The 17,242-nt window shown below is 39.5% G+C and overlaps 1 protein-coding gene across 9 annotated transcripts in view; it reads left to right on the top strand.

Moving 5' to 3' along the window:
• The window catches only part of VTI1A (vesicle transport through interaction with t-SNAREs 1A), a 342,439-nt gene that overhangs the window by 8,530 nt on the left and 316,667 nt on the right, over positions 1-17,242 (top strand). For all 9 annotated transcript variants that reach the window (XM_032880073.1, XM_032880019.1, XM_032880010.1 and 6 more), the window contains exon 3: positions 4,314-4,424. In XM_032880073.1, the coding sequence (XP_032735964.1) occupies positions 4,314-4,424 (111 nt within the window). The remainder of the gene's footprint in view (positions 1-4,313; positions 4,425-17,242) is intronic.

Genomic DNA, 17,242 nt, shown 5'->3' with positions numbered 1-17,242 from the left:
TGCCTTCCTCTAGCCTGTTTGATACTATATGGAAAGGTGACACTTTTCTGATTAGCATTTTAAAATTTGGACCTCATCAGTTTTTAAATTGAAGAGAATTTAATAGTTTCTTGGGATTTTATGCTTCTTAATTAAAGTGATTCATGAAAGGTCCACCTTTAATTTTGATTCCTTCATAATACTTTTCATAATAGCTAGAAATAGCTCATGCTTATTAAAGGCATACTGAGTACCAGACACTGGGTTAATCATATAACTCGCTTTATAATATTTAATTTTCACACAAGCCCTGTGAGACAAGTGCTATTCATCAAGAAGTGTTAAGGATCTGAGATGTTCCCCTACTTGATTCGTAGAAAGTGAGCTTGCCACAGTTTCATGGATGCGGGCGGAAGACAGGAGATTCTTAGGTCAGAGAGAGTTTTATTACAGCAAAAGGTGCTGTCAGAGTTTCAGCACGCTGCCTCAGGTCCCTGAGCCCCAGCTCCCACAGAGTGCTGCAGGTTGGCCTGGAAAAGTCCCCACACTCAGTGGAACACCTTGCAGGAAGGGAACCTGGAGCCTGGGAAATGCTCTGCTTTCTAGCGGTCTGTGAGCGAGGCTGCTGTTTGTCCCAGAGGGACACAGTATTTCCTCCCCAAGGGCTGCTCCTTGTAAATGTAACTCTGAGAAACGGCTTGAGAAAGGAGAGGTCAGGGCCTTACATTCTTGGCATGCCCAGCAAGACATGTGGGAGCATGAGACACCCACGGAGGAGTGATTCTCTATACCATGCTTGTCCCCATTTTGCAGATGGGGAAACTGAGGCCTAGGAAGATGAAGTAACTTTGAGATGCCACACCGAGCAAGTGGCAGAGTATGGGCTTGTATTTAAATATGCTGAGCCCAGAACTCCAGCTCATCCACTATTTCTTGATAAAAATAAACTTGCAAATCAAGGAACAAAAAATATTAAAAGGTATTGTGTCCCAGTTTTTGGTTTTAAAGCCAGGTATCACAAGGATGACTCTACCTGTTACTGCATTGTGTTCCCAAATGAGTGTGTCGCTTTCCTAAATGCTGAAGGGCGCTACTTGGGGTTCCTTCAGAACGTACTTACTGATGTACTTAGAACAGTTCCCCAAGTGTGTTTCCGGTGATGGCTGCTACCAGTTCAAGTACGTTTGGGAAATTAGCTAGCTGAGGTAGGATTGGAGGTTGGCATCTTTCTCAGTTGTTTTTCTACAGAATCTTCTTGACCCTGACGGAGTCTAAGAGGCATTATGAATCTCTAAGAAGGGACTGTAGGAGGCAGCTAAAGTGTGGAGCATTTCCAAGCTTATTTGACTGACTGACTGACTTTTGCTGACAGGGCCATACACAAGGGGCTGTCCTTTTAGGGGTTCTGTAGAAGTAGGTGGCTGTCGTTCCCTGAGACACAGCAGACCTTTGTTCTGCGACTTGGAGGGCTGAGGTAACAAGCTGCACCGCACTGCCCTGTCTCCTCTGGCTCTCCTCTAGCTGTCAGAATGGCGGACACTCTCCGTCCCCCAAGAACACTTGCTTCCCACCCCTCTGTGCTGTCACTGGGCTCTCCGGCTTCCAATGTTTGCCTCTCTTTTGACAGTTTCTCCCTTTTTGCAAATACTTTTATTCTTACTTTGTTTTCTTTTTGTATTCAACTATTTCTCTCATGGTTTCTGGCCTTCACGCAAAAAGACTGACCTCCTGCATAGTGTAGCTGCTGATCAGGACAGCCCTTCTTTCTGGCTGGAAGCTTCGCATCGATAGTACAGTGCAACTGCTCAGTTGTTTGCCTCCGAGTTGACCCCTTCTATTGTTGTTGAGTTCCCAGGAGCAGTTCTTCTGCCTCAAAATCTGTGTTTTGGTTTGTCGAGCCATCCAGGTACTCAATGTTAGAAAGGTGGTTTCCTAATAACCAAGATTTTACTATACCAAGAAATATAAGACATAGTCATCTCCTCATAGAGTTCGTAGTCATCCTCAGTCATGACCAACCCCAAGAGTTCTATCTAAGATAGGTGTTTCTGTTTGTTTAAGATGATCGGACAGCTGATTTACTGAGTTCCGATGGCATCCTTGTTAAGGACACTGTTCATTGTCCTCTCCTTTGGATGAGGACCCTGGCAGAAAAACTTCTTTTTGATCTCACTTATTAGGATTACTTGTGTTTCTGCTGAGCAACTGGCTTGGATTAATCTCTCGGACCCTGTTCGTTTTGTGATTACCATGTCCCCCACATGGTGTTGTTGGCCGGCTGAACGTTGGGACGACACGAAACAAGTTCATGTTAGCCTTATTTCTGGTTTCATTGGAAATGCTTGTTGTGTGTTTCCTTTTTTTTTTTTCTTACTTACCTACTGTTAATTTTGTTTTCAGTGTCTTTGTAAAATGTCTTAAACAGGAATGTCGTTAGCGCTTGGATTTTCAGTTATGTGTCCTTAAGCACTTATTTGGATGATCCTGCTCACCTTATTAGAACTAGGTACTTCATGATGATTTCAGAGAAGTGTTTTTTTTTTTTAAGTTTTAAAAAGATTTTTCTTTATTCATTAGAGAGAGAGAGAGAGAGAAAGGGAGCACAAGCAGGGGGAGGGAGAGTGGGAGAGGGGGAAGCAGACTCCTCACTGAGTACGGAGCCTGACTTGGGGCTCTATCTCAGGACCCCAGGATCATGACCTGAACTGAAGGCAGATGCCCAACTGACTGAGCCACCCAGGTGCCCCCAGAGAAGTATTTTAAGACTTGCCTTTGCTCAGTGATAGTTTAACTTATTGGTGCTTCACATTTATGTTGAGACATGGCAAGAATTTAAGTGGCCACTGCTTAAATCAAGGCTGATGAAAACTCTCTCTCTCTCTCAGAAAAAATTAAGGACTGTGAATTAAAACATGGTTTTCTGGTTTATCTGAGAGCTACTATCATTACTCAGTCTCTAACGATGGACAAGTAGAAGTTTTATTAGTGATAAGCTTATAGTAGTCATGGAAATAACTCATTAAAAGGTAAAATATAATAGCAGCATTTTTGGGTACGAGTTTATTTGACATGGTCTGAGCCAATTTGCTGTTGTGGTGGTTTTTATTTTTTAATGCCAGGTGTAAATAAGTTATCTCTGATACCTTGCATCTATACCTGCTGTATTTCCTCTGTATCATCAGTAATCATCTCTACTATTAACATTAATCTAGTGATTACCAAGCAAGAGACACTGTTGTAAGCACATTATAGGAATTACACCATATAATCTCTACAACTGTCCTACAAAGACATACTATTTTTAGAAAGGAGAAAAGTAAGGCCCAGAAGACTTAATAAACCCGTCCACGGCTGCCCATCTAATAAGTAATGGAGCCCGATGTAGACTCAGGCGTCTGACTCAAAAGTCTGTGTTCTTACTCGTCACACTATTTCTGTTTTGCCTCTCATTAAATGCGCATGTGTGGTATCCAAAGTGTTATTAATGCCAGATTCTTGAAAAGTATGTGGCTGTGATCTCAGTGAGCTTTGTGTAATTTAGTAGATGACTGTATCCACTCAGTGCCATATCAACATGGTTACAAAGGAGAAGGAGTTACACTGGAAGGTCAGACCACATATTGGTTGGCACATGATTTTCCTAATCAGAAAAGAGTTTCCAGAAGAATTTTCACCAAATGACTAAGGCTGGGCTGACATTTTATAAATTTTGGGTGGAAGTAATGGTTTGTTTTATGTTCCCATAGTCCTGGTGGTTTAGGGTCAGAAGACCAGTCCAGGTGAGGTTTGATTGAATGTTAGGACACACTGAAGGGATTAAGGTTGTTATTATTGAGGACATTTGGTTTAATGCATATGTTTAAAAAAAAAAAAATAGGGCACCTGGGTGGCTCAGTGGGTTAAGCCTCTGCCTTCAGCTCAGGTCATGATCTCAGGGTCCTGGGATCAAGCCCCGCATCTGGCTCTCTGCTCAGCAGGGAGCCTGCTTTCCCCTTCTCTCTGCCTGCCTCTCTGCCTACTTGTGATCTCCGTCTGTCAAATAAATAAATAAAACCTAAAACAAACAAACAAACAATCAAACACTCTTGACAGAGTGAGTGCTTTGGCACTCTGCACATCACTAGCAAGCAGTCAGGAACTTCACTTGTTGACACAAATATAAGTTAAGCCCCAAAGCACTCCCAGTGTCACTTGATCTTGGGCAGTGAGCTCTCTCAGCCTGGCTCCTCAGGTGTAAAACGAGAAATTGGGATTAAACCCTTTCAGCTCTAAATGTCTGGCCAAATAAAGCATAAGCATATGGTTGAAGTCACGTTTTCCTCTTGCCCTGCCAGCTTGAACAGATGGATCTGGAAGTCCGAGAGATACCACCCCAGAGTCGAGGAATGTACAGCAACAGGATGCGAAGCTACAAGCAAGAAATGGGCAAACTTGAAACAGATTTTGTGAGTCAGACTCCCCCTCTGTCATATTTACTGCTCTTTCATCTGCATCTTCACCTGTGTTTTCTTTCGTTTCCACCACACGCCTCAGTGAGCCCGATGAGCATCATCTCCAGGAGCCGGTGCAGGAGACAGCACAGCTTCCATTGTCTATGGCTTGGGGGGGGTCTAAAAATACCCAAAGAGCTAGCTAATGGTGGAATATGAGGTGTGTTGGATTCCTGACTCACAGATGGATCCGAAATGCGACGTCTTCTGGGTTTTGACAGTCTGTATTTATGCTTAGCATTTAGGAGAATTCTGAAACCCAATTTTGGGCCTTTCTTAATCTGCAGCCTTTCGGGTACAGTGTTCATAATGGACTTCAGGGGCGCATGAATGTCCTGAAATTATATAGGTATTTTTGGATGTCCATTTCTATGTGCACTCTTCTCCTGGGGTAGGCGCCATAGACTGTATTAGAGTCTTAAAGGAATATGTTACCTTCCTCCCACACAAGGACAGAAGGAATTTACTTAATAATTGATACAAGTGATTCTTTATACCAGTTGCCCCATGAGAGTATTAAGTGTTCTCCCCCTATATATCCGACTTTCAGCTCTACCCACTTAAGAGCAAGCTTAAGAACACATATTTAAATATAGAATGTTGAAATAGTTAGTAATTAGAAAGTAATAGGAGTATGGAAGCTAGAGCTGGGCAATTCCACTGCTGGGTATATTTCCAAAAGAATTGAAAGCAGAGTTTTTATATTTGTACACCCATGTTCATTGCAGCATTATTCACGACACCAAAAGGTAGAAGCGACCCAGGTGTCCAGCAGCAGATCAGTGGCTAAACAAAACATGGTGTACAATGAGATATTACTCAGCCTTAAAAATGGTGGAAATTCTAATGTGTCCTATGCTATGACACGACATGACATGCTTGAGAACATTATGCTAAGTGAAATAAGCGAATCATGAAAGGCAAATAGTATATGATTCTGTTTATCTTATGTTCCTAGAGTAGTCAAAGATAAGAGACAGAAAGTAGAATGGTGGTTGCCAGGAACTGGAGAGAGGGGGAAATGGGCCGTTATTGTTTAGTGGGTACAGAGTTTCAGTTTTGCAAGACGAAAGGTTCTAAAGAACGGCTGCTTAACAGGTGAATACATTTAACACCATGAAACTGTGTACTTAAGAATGGTTCAGACGGCAAATCTTAGGTTATGTGTATTTTACTACTTAAAAACAAAAAAGATGGGGTGCCTGGGTGGCTCAGTGGGTTAAAGCCTCTGCCTTTGGCTCAGGTCATGATCCCAGAGTCCTGGGATTGAGCCCCGAATGGGGCTCTCTGCTTAGCAGGGAGCCTGCTTCCTCCTCTCTCTCTGCCTGCTTCTCTGCCTACTTGATCTCTGTCTGTCAAATAAATAAATAAAATCTTAAAAAAAAAAAAAAGATAAGAAGAAGAAAGAACTGAGCTTTACCAGTAAATGACAGAGAAGTCATGTCTTGGTATGTGAATCGACTTCATTGCTGACCTGGGGGTCCAAATTCATAAAGAAAGTCAAGAAGTGATAAGAGTCTTTCTGCCTCTGTTCTTGCCTGAAGTGTTTTACTTATGGAGGTTGTGTCTTCTAGATTATAGCAGTACCAGACCCAGTAGAAATACCCCTAGAATCTGGAGATAGGGTGATTTGCAGTTAGACATCTTTATTTCATATTTTGGTGGATATTTCCTAAGAAGTTGAGATAGGCTATGTCAGTGACTCTGATGCAGTTACCTTTTAAATTGTGTTTTTATTAATTTAAAAAAAAATGGGGGACGCCTGGGTGGCTCATTGGGTTAAGCTTCTGCCTTCGGCTCAGGTTGTGATCTCAGGGTCCTGGGATCAAGTCCCACATTGGGCTCCCTGCTCAGCAGGGAGCCTGCTTCCCCCTCTCCCTCTGCTGCTCCCCCTGCTTGTGCTCTCTCTCTTTCTCTTACTCTCTGTCTGTCAAATAAATAAATTCTCTAAAAAAGAATTGGAATCCACAATGCGCCTACATTCAGAAAAGAAGTGTAACTGCCTAGCTCCTGTGCTCTGTGCTAGATAAAACCTATTGTAATTGCTTTGCGAAAGGTGGGTACTCTTAGGGAGAATATGAGATCTAATGAGAAAATTTAAATTGATTTGAGGATTTGACAACTCAAATTTATACTTAGACAATTCTAATTAAAATTAATGTTTCAATATAAATGATGAAAGTAAAGTGAAATATTTATGAGGATTATTTTAGTTTGCTAACCTCATCTTTATGAAACTACAAAGATTTCTCTCTTGGTTTCTAAAATAACAAATTATATTAGTTTGTGAGGGCTGCCATAATAAAGTACCACAGACTGAATGGTTTAAACAACAGAAATTTATTTTCTCGCAGTTCTGGAGGCTGAGAGTCTGAGATCAAGGCGTCAGCAGGGTTGGTTTCTTCTAAGCCCTCTCTCCTTGGCTTGGAGATGGCCGTCTTCTCCCTGAGTCTTCCCGTGGGCTTCCCTCTGTCTGTGTCTGTGTCCTGATTTCTTCTTCTTATAAGGACACCAATCACGCTGGATTAGAGCCCACCCTCCTGACTTTGTTGTAACTCAGTTAACTCTTCTCCAGATGCAGTCCCTTTCCGAGGTACTAAAGCTTAGAACCTCAACATATGAAGTGAAATAGACACGATTCACCTCATAACACTGAATTTAGTTTTAATCTTTTCTTCTTAAAATTTTTTTCAGAGATTAAATTGTTTCTGTTGCTTATAAGTCAGCTAGCTTAATCTTCAGTGTTTTTGTCTCCTGAAGAATATAATCTGGGTAGAGTTCTTTAGGTATTTGGATAGTGTATGCTTGGGTAAATATTTCTCAGGCATTTTTTTGTTGTTGTTGTTCTAAAGAAAAATGGAACCAGTAGCTGTGATCTGAACATCTATTCTCCAGGCTCTCATTAAAAATTCATGTGTTTATGTGGATAATTGTTAGCACAACTTTCTTCTACTGCATCGGGAAGCATCCTTTACCACTACCAGCCCCCACCTTCCATGGTATAGTGACTTAGAGTTTATAAAGTACTTTAACGTACACTACTTCGTTTCATTGTACGAGGAGTAGACAGAGTAGATATGGATGACTCTCCCCATTTTACACGTGATAGACCCAAGAAGTTCAGATTGACTCTGGATGCCATTCAACACATCATTGCCAAGCCTGGCAGTGTATAAGACACTGCCCTGTGTGCTTGGAAAAAGCTGGGGTTAAGATAAAGTTCTTGTTCTCATGGAATTTAAATTCTAGTGGCTAAAACAAGAAACAAATACATCTATGTCATAATGTCAGATAGCGATGAGTGCTATAAATGAAAATAAAGTGGGTAAACGGGTGAGGGATCGTGGGTGTTGTCTGCAGCGTGAGTGAAAGCGGAAGAGGTGCCTGTGTTTGCAAAGGGGGGATCTACAAGGGCATCATAGACATAGTGAAGACCTTGGCTTTTGCTCTGAATTGATGAGAAGCCATTGGGGGCCTTTGAGAAGTGAGTGATCCTCTGACACTTCCTTGGTTGCTTCCTCCCCTTTTCTGTACCACACCACCCGAGGTATTGGAACAGAGTATAGAAAATAGGTACATAATTCCCTTTTGGTTCATATTTTCTTTTTATATTTAATTCTTTAATGTTTAAAACAATGAAGGTTATCTTCTTAAAGATATTTGTTAACTTTCTTATGGTGATATACCCAGAACCCCCGAACCCTAAGAAAAATAGCACAGGTGGTCCTTCATGTCTCATTTGCAACGTTATTGCAAATGAAGGAGTTGTGCTCTTCCCCTTGTGACATCGGGACTTTGTACCAATGAGGAAGGGCAGAGGACAGACCAACACTTCTTTCTTTGACTCTCATCATCTACTTGTTTTCTTGTCTTGGCCCCTCTGCCTCCTCTGCCTATTGCATAGACACTGGGTTCTTCAGGCTTCTCCACTTACTCCCACTGTCTTACCCCGTGTGGCATCATCTACTCCTGTGGCTTCAGTGACTGTGTCTATACCAACCTGTATTGCTAACCCAGACCTCTGTAGTTCTAGATTCATAATTCTTACTACTTGCTTTACTCCAGAATCCCTTAAGCACACACACGTAAATTTGACAAGTTCTAGTCATTTCCGAGTTATCTTTAATCTCTTCCTTGCCATCATGTTGCACCTCCGTTGATCACAGAATTAGCAGATCTCTCCCACTTTCATCTCCACTACTGGAAGCTCTTGTGTTTTTCCATCTCGATGTTTTTAGTAGCCTTTCCTCATTCTGTTCTTCTCCTGCTCTAAACCACCCTCCGAACCAGGCTCAAATTACCTTTCTAACACACTGATCTGAATTTGTCACATTGTTCCACAAAATCCTGTGGACTGCTCGTTGCCTGCTGAATAAAATCCAGGTCAGCTTGTAGACTTTCTCTTCTGTTCCATTGCTTCTTCATATGTCTAGGAATTTTATTCTTGTGTGCTTGGTATCGTGGATACAATACGTGGATACATTGTTAAAAGCCTAGATTTTGTTGGTTTCCTTTAGAGTGGAGCATCTCAACCTTTTCTTCGTTATCATCCCCTGTAAGGAACCTTTTTAGACTTTCTAATTGCCCCTTCTTCCTCCCACCCCCATGAAATTTTAATGCTATAGATACACTGTATATCTGTACATACTATGACCCTTTGGAGGACCCCGTGTCTTTGAAATATCTAAAATTCCTCGTCTTCCCAAGAGCTGGTGTTTGCCACCATGGCATGATACCACCTCTGCTGTTAATACATGTTTTGGAGAATTTTTTTTTCTTTTTCTTTTGTTAAGTAAGCTCTGTGCCCAGTGTGGGGCTTGAACTCACAACCCTGAGATCAGTGGTCACATGTTCTACTGACGAGCCAGCCAGGTGCCCCTTAGAGAATGCTGAGCTTTATTTGGACAAGCAAGTAACTTACTAACAGATCATATCAATCCTCTCAAGGCTTACTGTTAAAGTTTTTAAGGACGTGCCTAGAGTAGACCTGCTTTTGGGGTGCGGCTTTTCTTGGCTTCCACTTGAATGACTGGCACATTCAGTGACTGCTCAAACTTAAGTTTGGTCAGAATTCTCCCTGCTTTGGGTGACCTCCAGAATCTCTATGCCATCCACAGCCCCCCATACCTGTTCTCTGCAAGACCCTGTGGAATCTTGCCCTCTGCATTTGCAAATTCATTTTTGGCCATAACTGAAGGAGACCCCTTTATAGATTTCTGGAACACCTTTTCTGTGTAACTCCCTTCTCTAAGGAGGGAGCTAATTTCTCCTGCTACATTCTCCCCATCTCAATCCCAAACTCCAGTGTCTGCCTCTTAAGCTCAGTGACACACTCTGCTCCTTTTGGGCTCTCTTTCCACATGCTGTTTTCTAGAAAGTACCTATAGGCTGATAACCATAGCAATTGTAAGACTCACTTCAAGTGCTTCTCTTCTCCAGAGGATTGTACTTCTACCTGCCAGTTGTCCAATTTTGGAAAATAATTGTTCCATACATTTCGTCCATCTTTATAGTTGTTTAGAGTGGGAGGGTTAGTCTTGTACCAATTACTCTGTCATGACTGGCTTAAAAGTTGAGTGTACTTTTAATGTTTATTACTATTGAGCAAATAATTGGAAATTAAAAAATAATTGTCTACTGTTTACAGTGACTCATATCATAGATTTTAATTTGTAACTGAGTAAATAACTACTTAAAAGATTTTAAAATTCAGGTTATAGTTTGTATTCATAATTGTGGGAAGTTAAGGGAAGGCAATGGTCGTCATTCTGTTCCTTTTTATACTGTTGCTGTTCCTGATGATTGTGTTCACTTGCCTGACTCCATGATCCTGGAGATTTGGCCTACAATAGCCTCCTGTTGTTGTTCATTTTTGGCTTCTTATGGTCCTAGTGTAAGTTAGGAACATTAGGTCCAGAGACGTTAGAATCCAATCATCTTTTTTAGATGAGGAATTGGAGGACCAGGAAGACCAAATGGCTTACCTTAAAGTCAAAGTGTTGTTTAGAGTCAGGGCCAGAATCATATCATCATCATATCATCTTTCTTATGTTTTCTCCAGGATCCTTGCCAATCCCCCATCTCCAGCTTCACGTTTCCATAAAAATTGATTTAATGTCCTCTTTATGTATTTGAAAACATTTTTTCATCAGAATTCATATATTTAAATTGTTCTGGTAATTTCTTTCTTTAATGTTGGTGTAGGGTCAGAGAAGTGTCATGTCAGGGATTCCAGGAAAATGAACTAACCAAAAGGGGGTGATACATAGTAGAGGATTTTTCAAGTTTAAGATTATTATTTATTTCTTAAGAAAATAAAATCAAACAAACAAAAAAAAAACCCTAAACTTGTACAAACAAAAATCCTAACACTGTATAAAATGACCAAGCCTCATAAGAAGAAAATGAAGGAACAAGTACATGATGTCCCAGGGTAAGGTTCCAAAAGTCATGTAAGGGCATGGTATGTTGAATGCCTTTCTCGTCTCTGATATTGTACTGTGGTTCTGGCGCCATCTTGTGGTTTATTTGTGTAGTTGCATATTCTTTTTTCTTGCAACAAAGCTGAACTTCCTTTAAGACGGACACACACATACGGTATCGGGGGTGGAGGAATTGATTGTAATGAATGTTAGAAGTAGAGCTTTTTAGCCCCCGTCTCAAGTTCACTTCTATCCCAGGTCATTGGTGCCCGAATGCTGTCCTTTGCCTGTTTGGCAGACTATGTGATGTGATTGTTCGACCAGCTGCTAGTGCAAAGCTGTCTACATCAGAGAATGGCACTTCTATTGACAGTCTCAGCAGTGAGGCTGAATGGTCCTAGAAACCCAACTACCTGCAGACTATCGGAGTTGGTCCCTTAGGTCAGGGTTCAAAGGATGTTGTGGAACAGCTTGAAGCTTTTACTGCTACTACCTGCACTCTTCTCTTTTAACAGGTGAATGGACAACTTGAGTATCCGAGTTTATGAGTGAAGCTGGTAGCTGTATTCTGTTTTTTTATTTTTTTTTTTAAGTCTAAGATAGACTAAAGAAATGCAAATGAGAAAGCTGAACTCTTTTAAATTTTGATTTTTGTTGAAAGGTCAGGAACTTGATGCTTCTGTTTACATTTTGTCTTTTCTGTTCTTATGACTCCCTGGGATATTTCACTTCTCTTCTATGGAAGCTGTAGAAAATGATGAAATCCTGTTTTAGAGATTTAGATAGTGTCAGTGGTAATATGTTGTAATTATAGCACCAGCTTATCCTTCTTGCAGGAACATAAGTGCATTCTAGAAGGAAATAAGACAGCCAAAGTGGACAGAACCATTCTAGAAAAGAAATTTTCTTCCACCATATGCACTTAATAAATATGCTTACCATTTAAAAACATTACATTTGTTTTTTGATTCTCTGTAAAAATATTATCTGCTTATTATAGAATATTCTGAAAATAAAGAAGAGTAGAAAGAAGGAAAAAAACCTTATCCCTATTACCCCAAAAGATCCATATTTTACATTTTGATTTGTTTTCTTCCAGTCTTCTCTTCCCCTCTCCCTTGCATAATTTATTGTTTTATTTTACATAATAATGATGTTTCTCAACTCATGTATTTTCCACCTTTTTATAATACAAGATTCTAAGATTGGTATTTTTCAGTTCTATAAATTCAGAATCATTTTAGTGGGTGCATAATATTTCAGCTACCGATACTAGTTCATCTTTTGTTGAATTGTGATATATTTTCCATTTACTCCCTCTGCAGTTTATTGTGCTCTGATGAACATATTAGACCAGGATTATTTCTCAGAGGGCAGATTACCAAGTCAAAGGGTTTCAACAATATTCTGGCTCTTATTGAAATAGCCCTGGAATTACATTTTTATTGGACTCATTGGATCATTTTTGCTGTACTTTTTCTGTGTTTGAATGTGATGAGAAATAAAATCATAGGCCGCCCAAGGCTAAAGGCTTTAAATACATTACTCAATTAATCCACAGTTATATGAGAAAGATACTGTTAACTGTCATTATGGAGATTTTACAACTCCAAAATTAGACACAACTGAGATTTTTTTTTCTAAGCTACTCTGCCATGGAAGATATATTAATATTGGCAAGGCAAGCAGGTATTCATGGCTCTCCATATCTGGTCTAAAACCGAACTCATTTTACATTTTCAATATTTCTTAATCACAAACTGAAGACTATATTAGTTTCCTCGATATGACTTGGCTCTTAAGGGAGAAGGTAACACTACATTGATGTGTACATGAGCGATTTTCCTTGTTTGTAGTTATTTCCTTAAGACAGTTGTTCCTAAGGCCCTGCTGTATGAAACTGTTAAAAAGAAAAAGAATCATCAGGAAAGTGGCCTTCTTTGTTTGTAGGATTCTCATTCTAGGCAACGACCCTGGTAAATCTCCTACTCATGGAGCCTCCAATAATTCCAGAGGCTGACACAGGAAATGGACCCACCCAACAGGGAAGAATCCAAAAATGACTTTTGGCTGTAGTGAAGCCAGAAGGGGGCTGATCTGTGCGTGTGTGTGTGTCACTGTGGTCTCCTACTCCAAGGTGCTGTAAAAGGTTCATGTACTTAACCCTTCTGCCACCATGTATACTTGAATAGAACAAGAGTATATATTAAATATTTTATCGTTGGTGTTACATATTGAATTTTAAGTTGGCCTTGGTAGATTTTCTTCACTTTGGAAGCTCTGACACTGTCGTCCTTTTTTTTTTTTTTTTTTTTTTTGTGACTGTTTTGGGCTTAAGACCATTGCCTTTAGCTCCTGTAGAAATATATCACCTGCAAAAATGACTTCCACGTCCCTTGTAGTCATTCACCATGTTGAAGTGTATACTGATATAGATCCATCTGTGTGACACAGTCACACGTTCTGGGTGTATAAGTTATTAATTGGTGTCAGATCTCTCATTGGACATTGCAGTTTTATTCGAATATTTATTCCTACCTAAACTTACAAATTTTGTTTTACCCATTAGATTTAAAGTTATAATGCCATTTTATGGCAGAAGGGGCAAATTTTTGTCATGACATTATGGCATTTCTAGCAGTTTGAGTTTTCTAAGCAGATGAAGTGTACATTTTACAGTGCTAACTTGCTTCAAAACAAACAAAAGAATAGAAAGCTTGCTGGTTTTAATGTAGTTGTCTCTGCTTATAATCCTTCTTAAATGACTTAAATTATTATCGACTTTTCTGTTTGCTTGGTTTGCCTAGCTTCTCTGATCTCACCTAAGAAAAAGAGAGGAAAGGTAAAAACAGGTTAAGATTTTTGAAAGGTTAATCATAAATGCCTGTGGCGAATTTGGCTTCATTGTTAGTCACTAGATGGCACTGTTTATTTGCAGAGTGGCTTTTTTTCTTTTCTTTTTTTTTAAGGCATTGGTAGTAACTGAAATTACTGCCTCATGAATAAAATATTTCTGATGGGATTTGCATTTCTGTATTGGCTGAAGACACTGTTGAATGTTTTATTAACCAGCCCAGTGCAACTGTCAGCCTATTAAAGAGATCCAGTGGTCCCTGTTTAGATAAATAAACTAAATAAATCCAATTCGTCAAATTGTGTTCCTGGCTGTTTATTTTCCATTCTTTTGATGTACAGTTTATTTTAAGTTAAAGCCACATTGGTTTAAAAATTAATGGGAAAATGTTATTTGGTGTTTGGAACATGAAGAAGCTAATTGCCATCGTCAAAAAGCCAGCTCTGTTTTAATGTTAAATTGTTTGCTCATAAATAGTAAACTTTTTACTGGTCGCTTATAAACTGTCCCATGGTCAAAAAAAGTCTGATATTCTGTAAATATATGGTCACAGGCTGTGTTATCAAGAGTTGTGGAACCCCTGTTTAATTCTCTGGGAAAAGCACTAAGTAGTTTAAGAGACAAGCCTTTTTTACTTGGTTTTGCCTTTGAGTCATTCTCATTTTTCACTTATGGTCTACTTTCCTTGGAAAGAAAAGTAGCTAATTGATTTTTAAATGAATTGCTTTTTTATCAAAGTCCCCGCCAGTCACTCTCCTGGTAGATGCCGAACAGTGAAATGGGACAGTGATGCTCTGGTAGTGATGATGCTGGAGCAGCCTAAAGCCTCAAGGTCATGGCAAGCCCGTAGCCTCAAGGTCATGGGTCCACACAAGACCCTTGCCCACATGTTGGTCACCCTCTTAAAGCTTATGTTCTAGGGATCTTGAAACTCGACGACCTTATTATGTAACACCACTGACTGAACTAGAGGTTTCCTACTTAAGCCCTAGGGTTACAAAAATATTCGAATACAGTGTGTCAATTTTGTGCTTTGCTACATTGAAGTGAATTAGCAACTAGGAATGACACATGGTGGTTCTGACTTTTACTTGCTTCTTTTTTACTTTTTTACTTTGCCCTTGTTATTGTCTTTTTATCTAGTTCCACATTTGTGAGGTTCAGAACAAAGCTTAAAACAGATTAGGCCCTGCTGACTTAGAATATCGCTTTCAGGAGCATTGAGCTGCTGGTGAGGAAGGCAAGCCCAAGTGATCTCTCAGGTGAAGGGTTTTAAACTGTGGGATAGTAGTTGAAGAGCTTTGCCAGGTGCCAGGTCGACTATTTTCAGCTTTTCTGTGCAAGAAGTTAAAATGGGGCTAGAGGAGATTTCAGCCAGAAACTTTTTTCTCTGGATTCCAAGTCCTTGAAAGCGTACCAGGAAACAGACCATGTGTAGAGATGGTCTCATTTTTTGCTTGGGTTGTTTTGTTTAACTTTGTGTGTTTTAGTTCCCCAAAATGGAAGGATCATATTTAAGAGTAAAAGCAAATAGCAAATGTGGAGTCAAATTGCTCTTTTGGCTTTTCTTTGAAGAAGTTCATAAGATCATAGATTAAAAGCTTTTCTAGAAATCCCTCTGAAATGCTTAAGTGTGGTCAGATTTAGGAACATCAAGAAATGGGACTCTATCCTTACTGCATTTGATGAGTTCTTGAGGCCCCTCATGTCTTTGCAAATTCTTAAAAACTGCTATAGGTCAGTCTCCATCACAGAAGATTCTAAGGAACTGTCCAGATTTTCTCATTCTCCATTTGGTACTGTTGAGTATGGTTTAAAACAAGTTATCTCTGGGACGCAGAAACCTACTATGAAAATGGAGATGGGGGGGGAACCTGGGTGGTTCAGTTGGCTGAGCATCTGACTCTTGGTTTTGGCTCAGGTCATGATCTCTGGGATTGAGGCCCACAACAGACTTCAAGCTCAGCGTAGAGTCTCATTGAGACTCCCTCTTCTTCTCCCTCTGCCATTGCCCCGCCTCCTGCCCAACTAAAATACATACATAAATAAATAAATATTTAAAAAAACAAAAGAAAACAGAAAGCGGAGATTTTTATTATTGGTTATGAAGAATTTGATCGATTAATGCATTCTTAAAATGAAGTGAGTATCAGATTTTATTGTTTGGAAAGTTACATTGCATGGCATGTAAAATGTCTGATTGTAGAAATGAAGCAAGTTCCTGAAAAATGTATTCTGTCCGCTAAAACAAGACCCCTTTGCTAATCTCTTTGAGTTTGTTACCTGATACTCTGACTTTTGTAATGGAACATTGCATCTCTGCATGTTGAATGACTGACATTTTTTGTTTCATTGTTTTCTTATCTCGATCTTCTCATATAAACCTAGTCTACAAATAAATTTCAAGTGAAGTAAGAATAGGGTTGTCTTATTTATGGACATATGTGCTTTTTAAAGTGAAGCTTAGAAAGGAAAAAACTATCTCCGTAGTTAGAATCTTACAGATTAGATTCTATTTAGTTTCAGCGAAGCTTAAATTTTTCTCTTTCTCCATTTTTTTTTTTTTTTAAAGAACATGATTCCGTGCTATTCATTTCAAATGCTGTCTGATCCAGGGCCCCTATTTGACGGCTTTATTTACACTTCAAAACAATCGTGTATATATTGTTAGGCATTTGTTAGAAATGGTCCACCCCATATTTTTCTAATAGTGTATGCAAGGTAAATTTGATCATGGACTACTTCATCAGTAGAGGAAGTGGGAAATTGTGAGAATAGCCCGGGAACTGGAGGCTTGAGACCTCAGACATGACATATTCATCTGTGCTGCAGTTTCTGGATCTGCAAATTTAGATCATCATATTGGTTCTGTCTACCTAATGTGTAAATAGGAATGTCAAATAAAATAAGAACTGTGCAAGGACTTTGAGAATGGCACGGATTTTTAGTCAGTGACTTCGCTATGCACAAGTGGTGATCCTAGAATTAAAGAGTTTAGAGGTGAAGGTATGGTAAAGCCAGAAGATTCCTTCTATAACCTAAAAATGTAAACCCTCTTTCAGTGGTTCAGTAGATTCACTGGCATCTACACAAAAGATAGAGACTTGAAGTCTTCCATCTTATTCTCAGATATGACCTTCTAAGTTGATTTGCTTTTATATTCTAGTGCATTTTGTTTTGTAAAAAAAATCTTAGAAGTTAATCTATAAAAGCAGTTTCTCTTTGGCCTTGTGGTAGGAGATTCAGAATTAAAGGTAGACGAATCATGGTACTATATGTTATTTTATATCATTTTATTATGTGTATCATATGAGTTATGGTTGTGCTGAGTTTTTCATGTAGAGTTAAAATACATGTTAAATTTTGTACTTTGGATTTCCTTCCCATTCTGTCCCTAATTTCTGACAATGGACATTTCCCAGAAACTATCAGGAGTCACTGTCTTTGCACTGCTATGTCACTGGTCCAACATACATACCAACATTGAGAAGGATAAG

Source organism: Lontra canadensis, unplaced genomic scaffold (assembly GCF_010015895.1).
Source record: "Lontra canadensis isolate GAN:19392208 unplaced genomic scaffold, GSC_riverotter_1.0 scaffold3, whole genome shotgun sequence".
Taxonomy (NCBI): Eukaryota; Metazoa; Chordata; class Mammalia; order Carnivora; family Mustelidae; genus Lontra; species Lontra canadensis.
The sequence above is the reverse complement of the archived record's forward strand: the minus strand, read 5'-3'. Positions and strand labels throughout refer to the sequence as shown.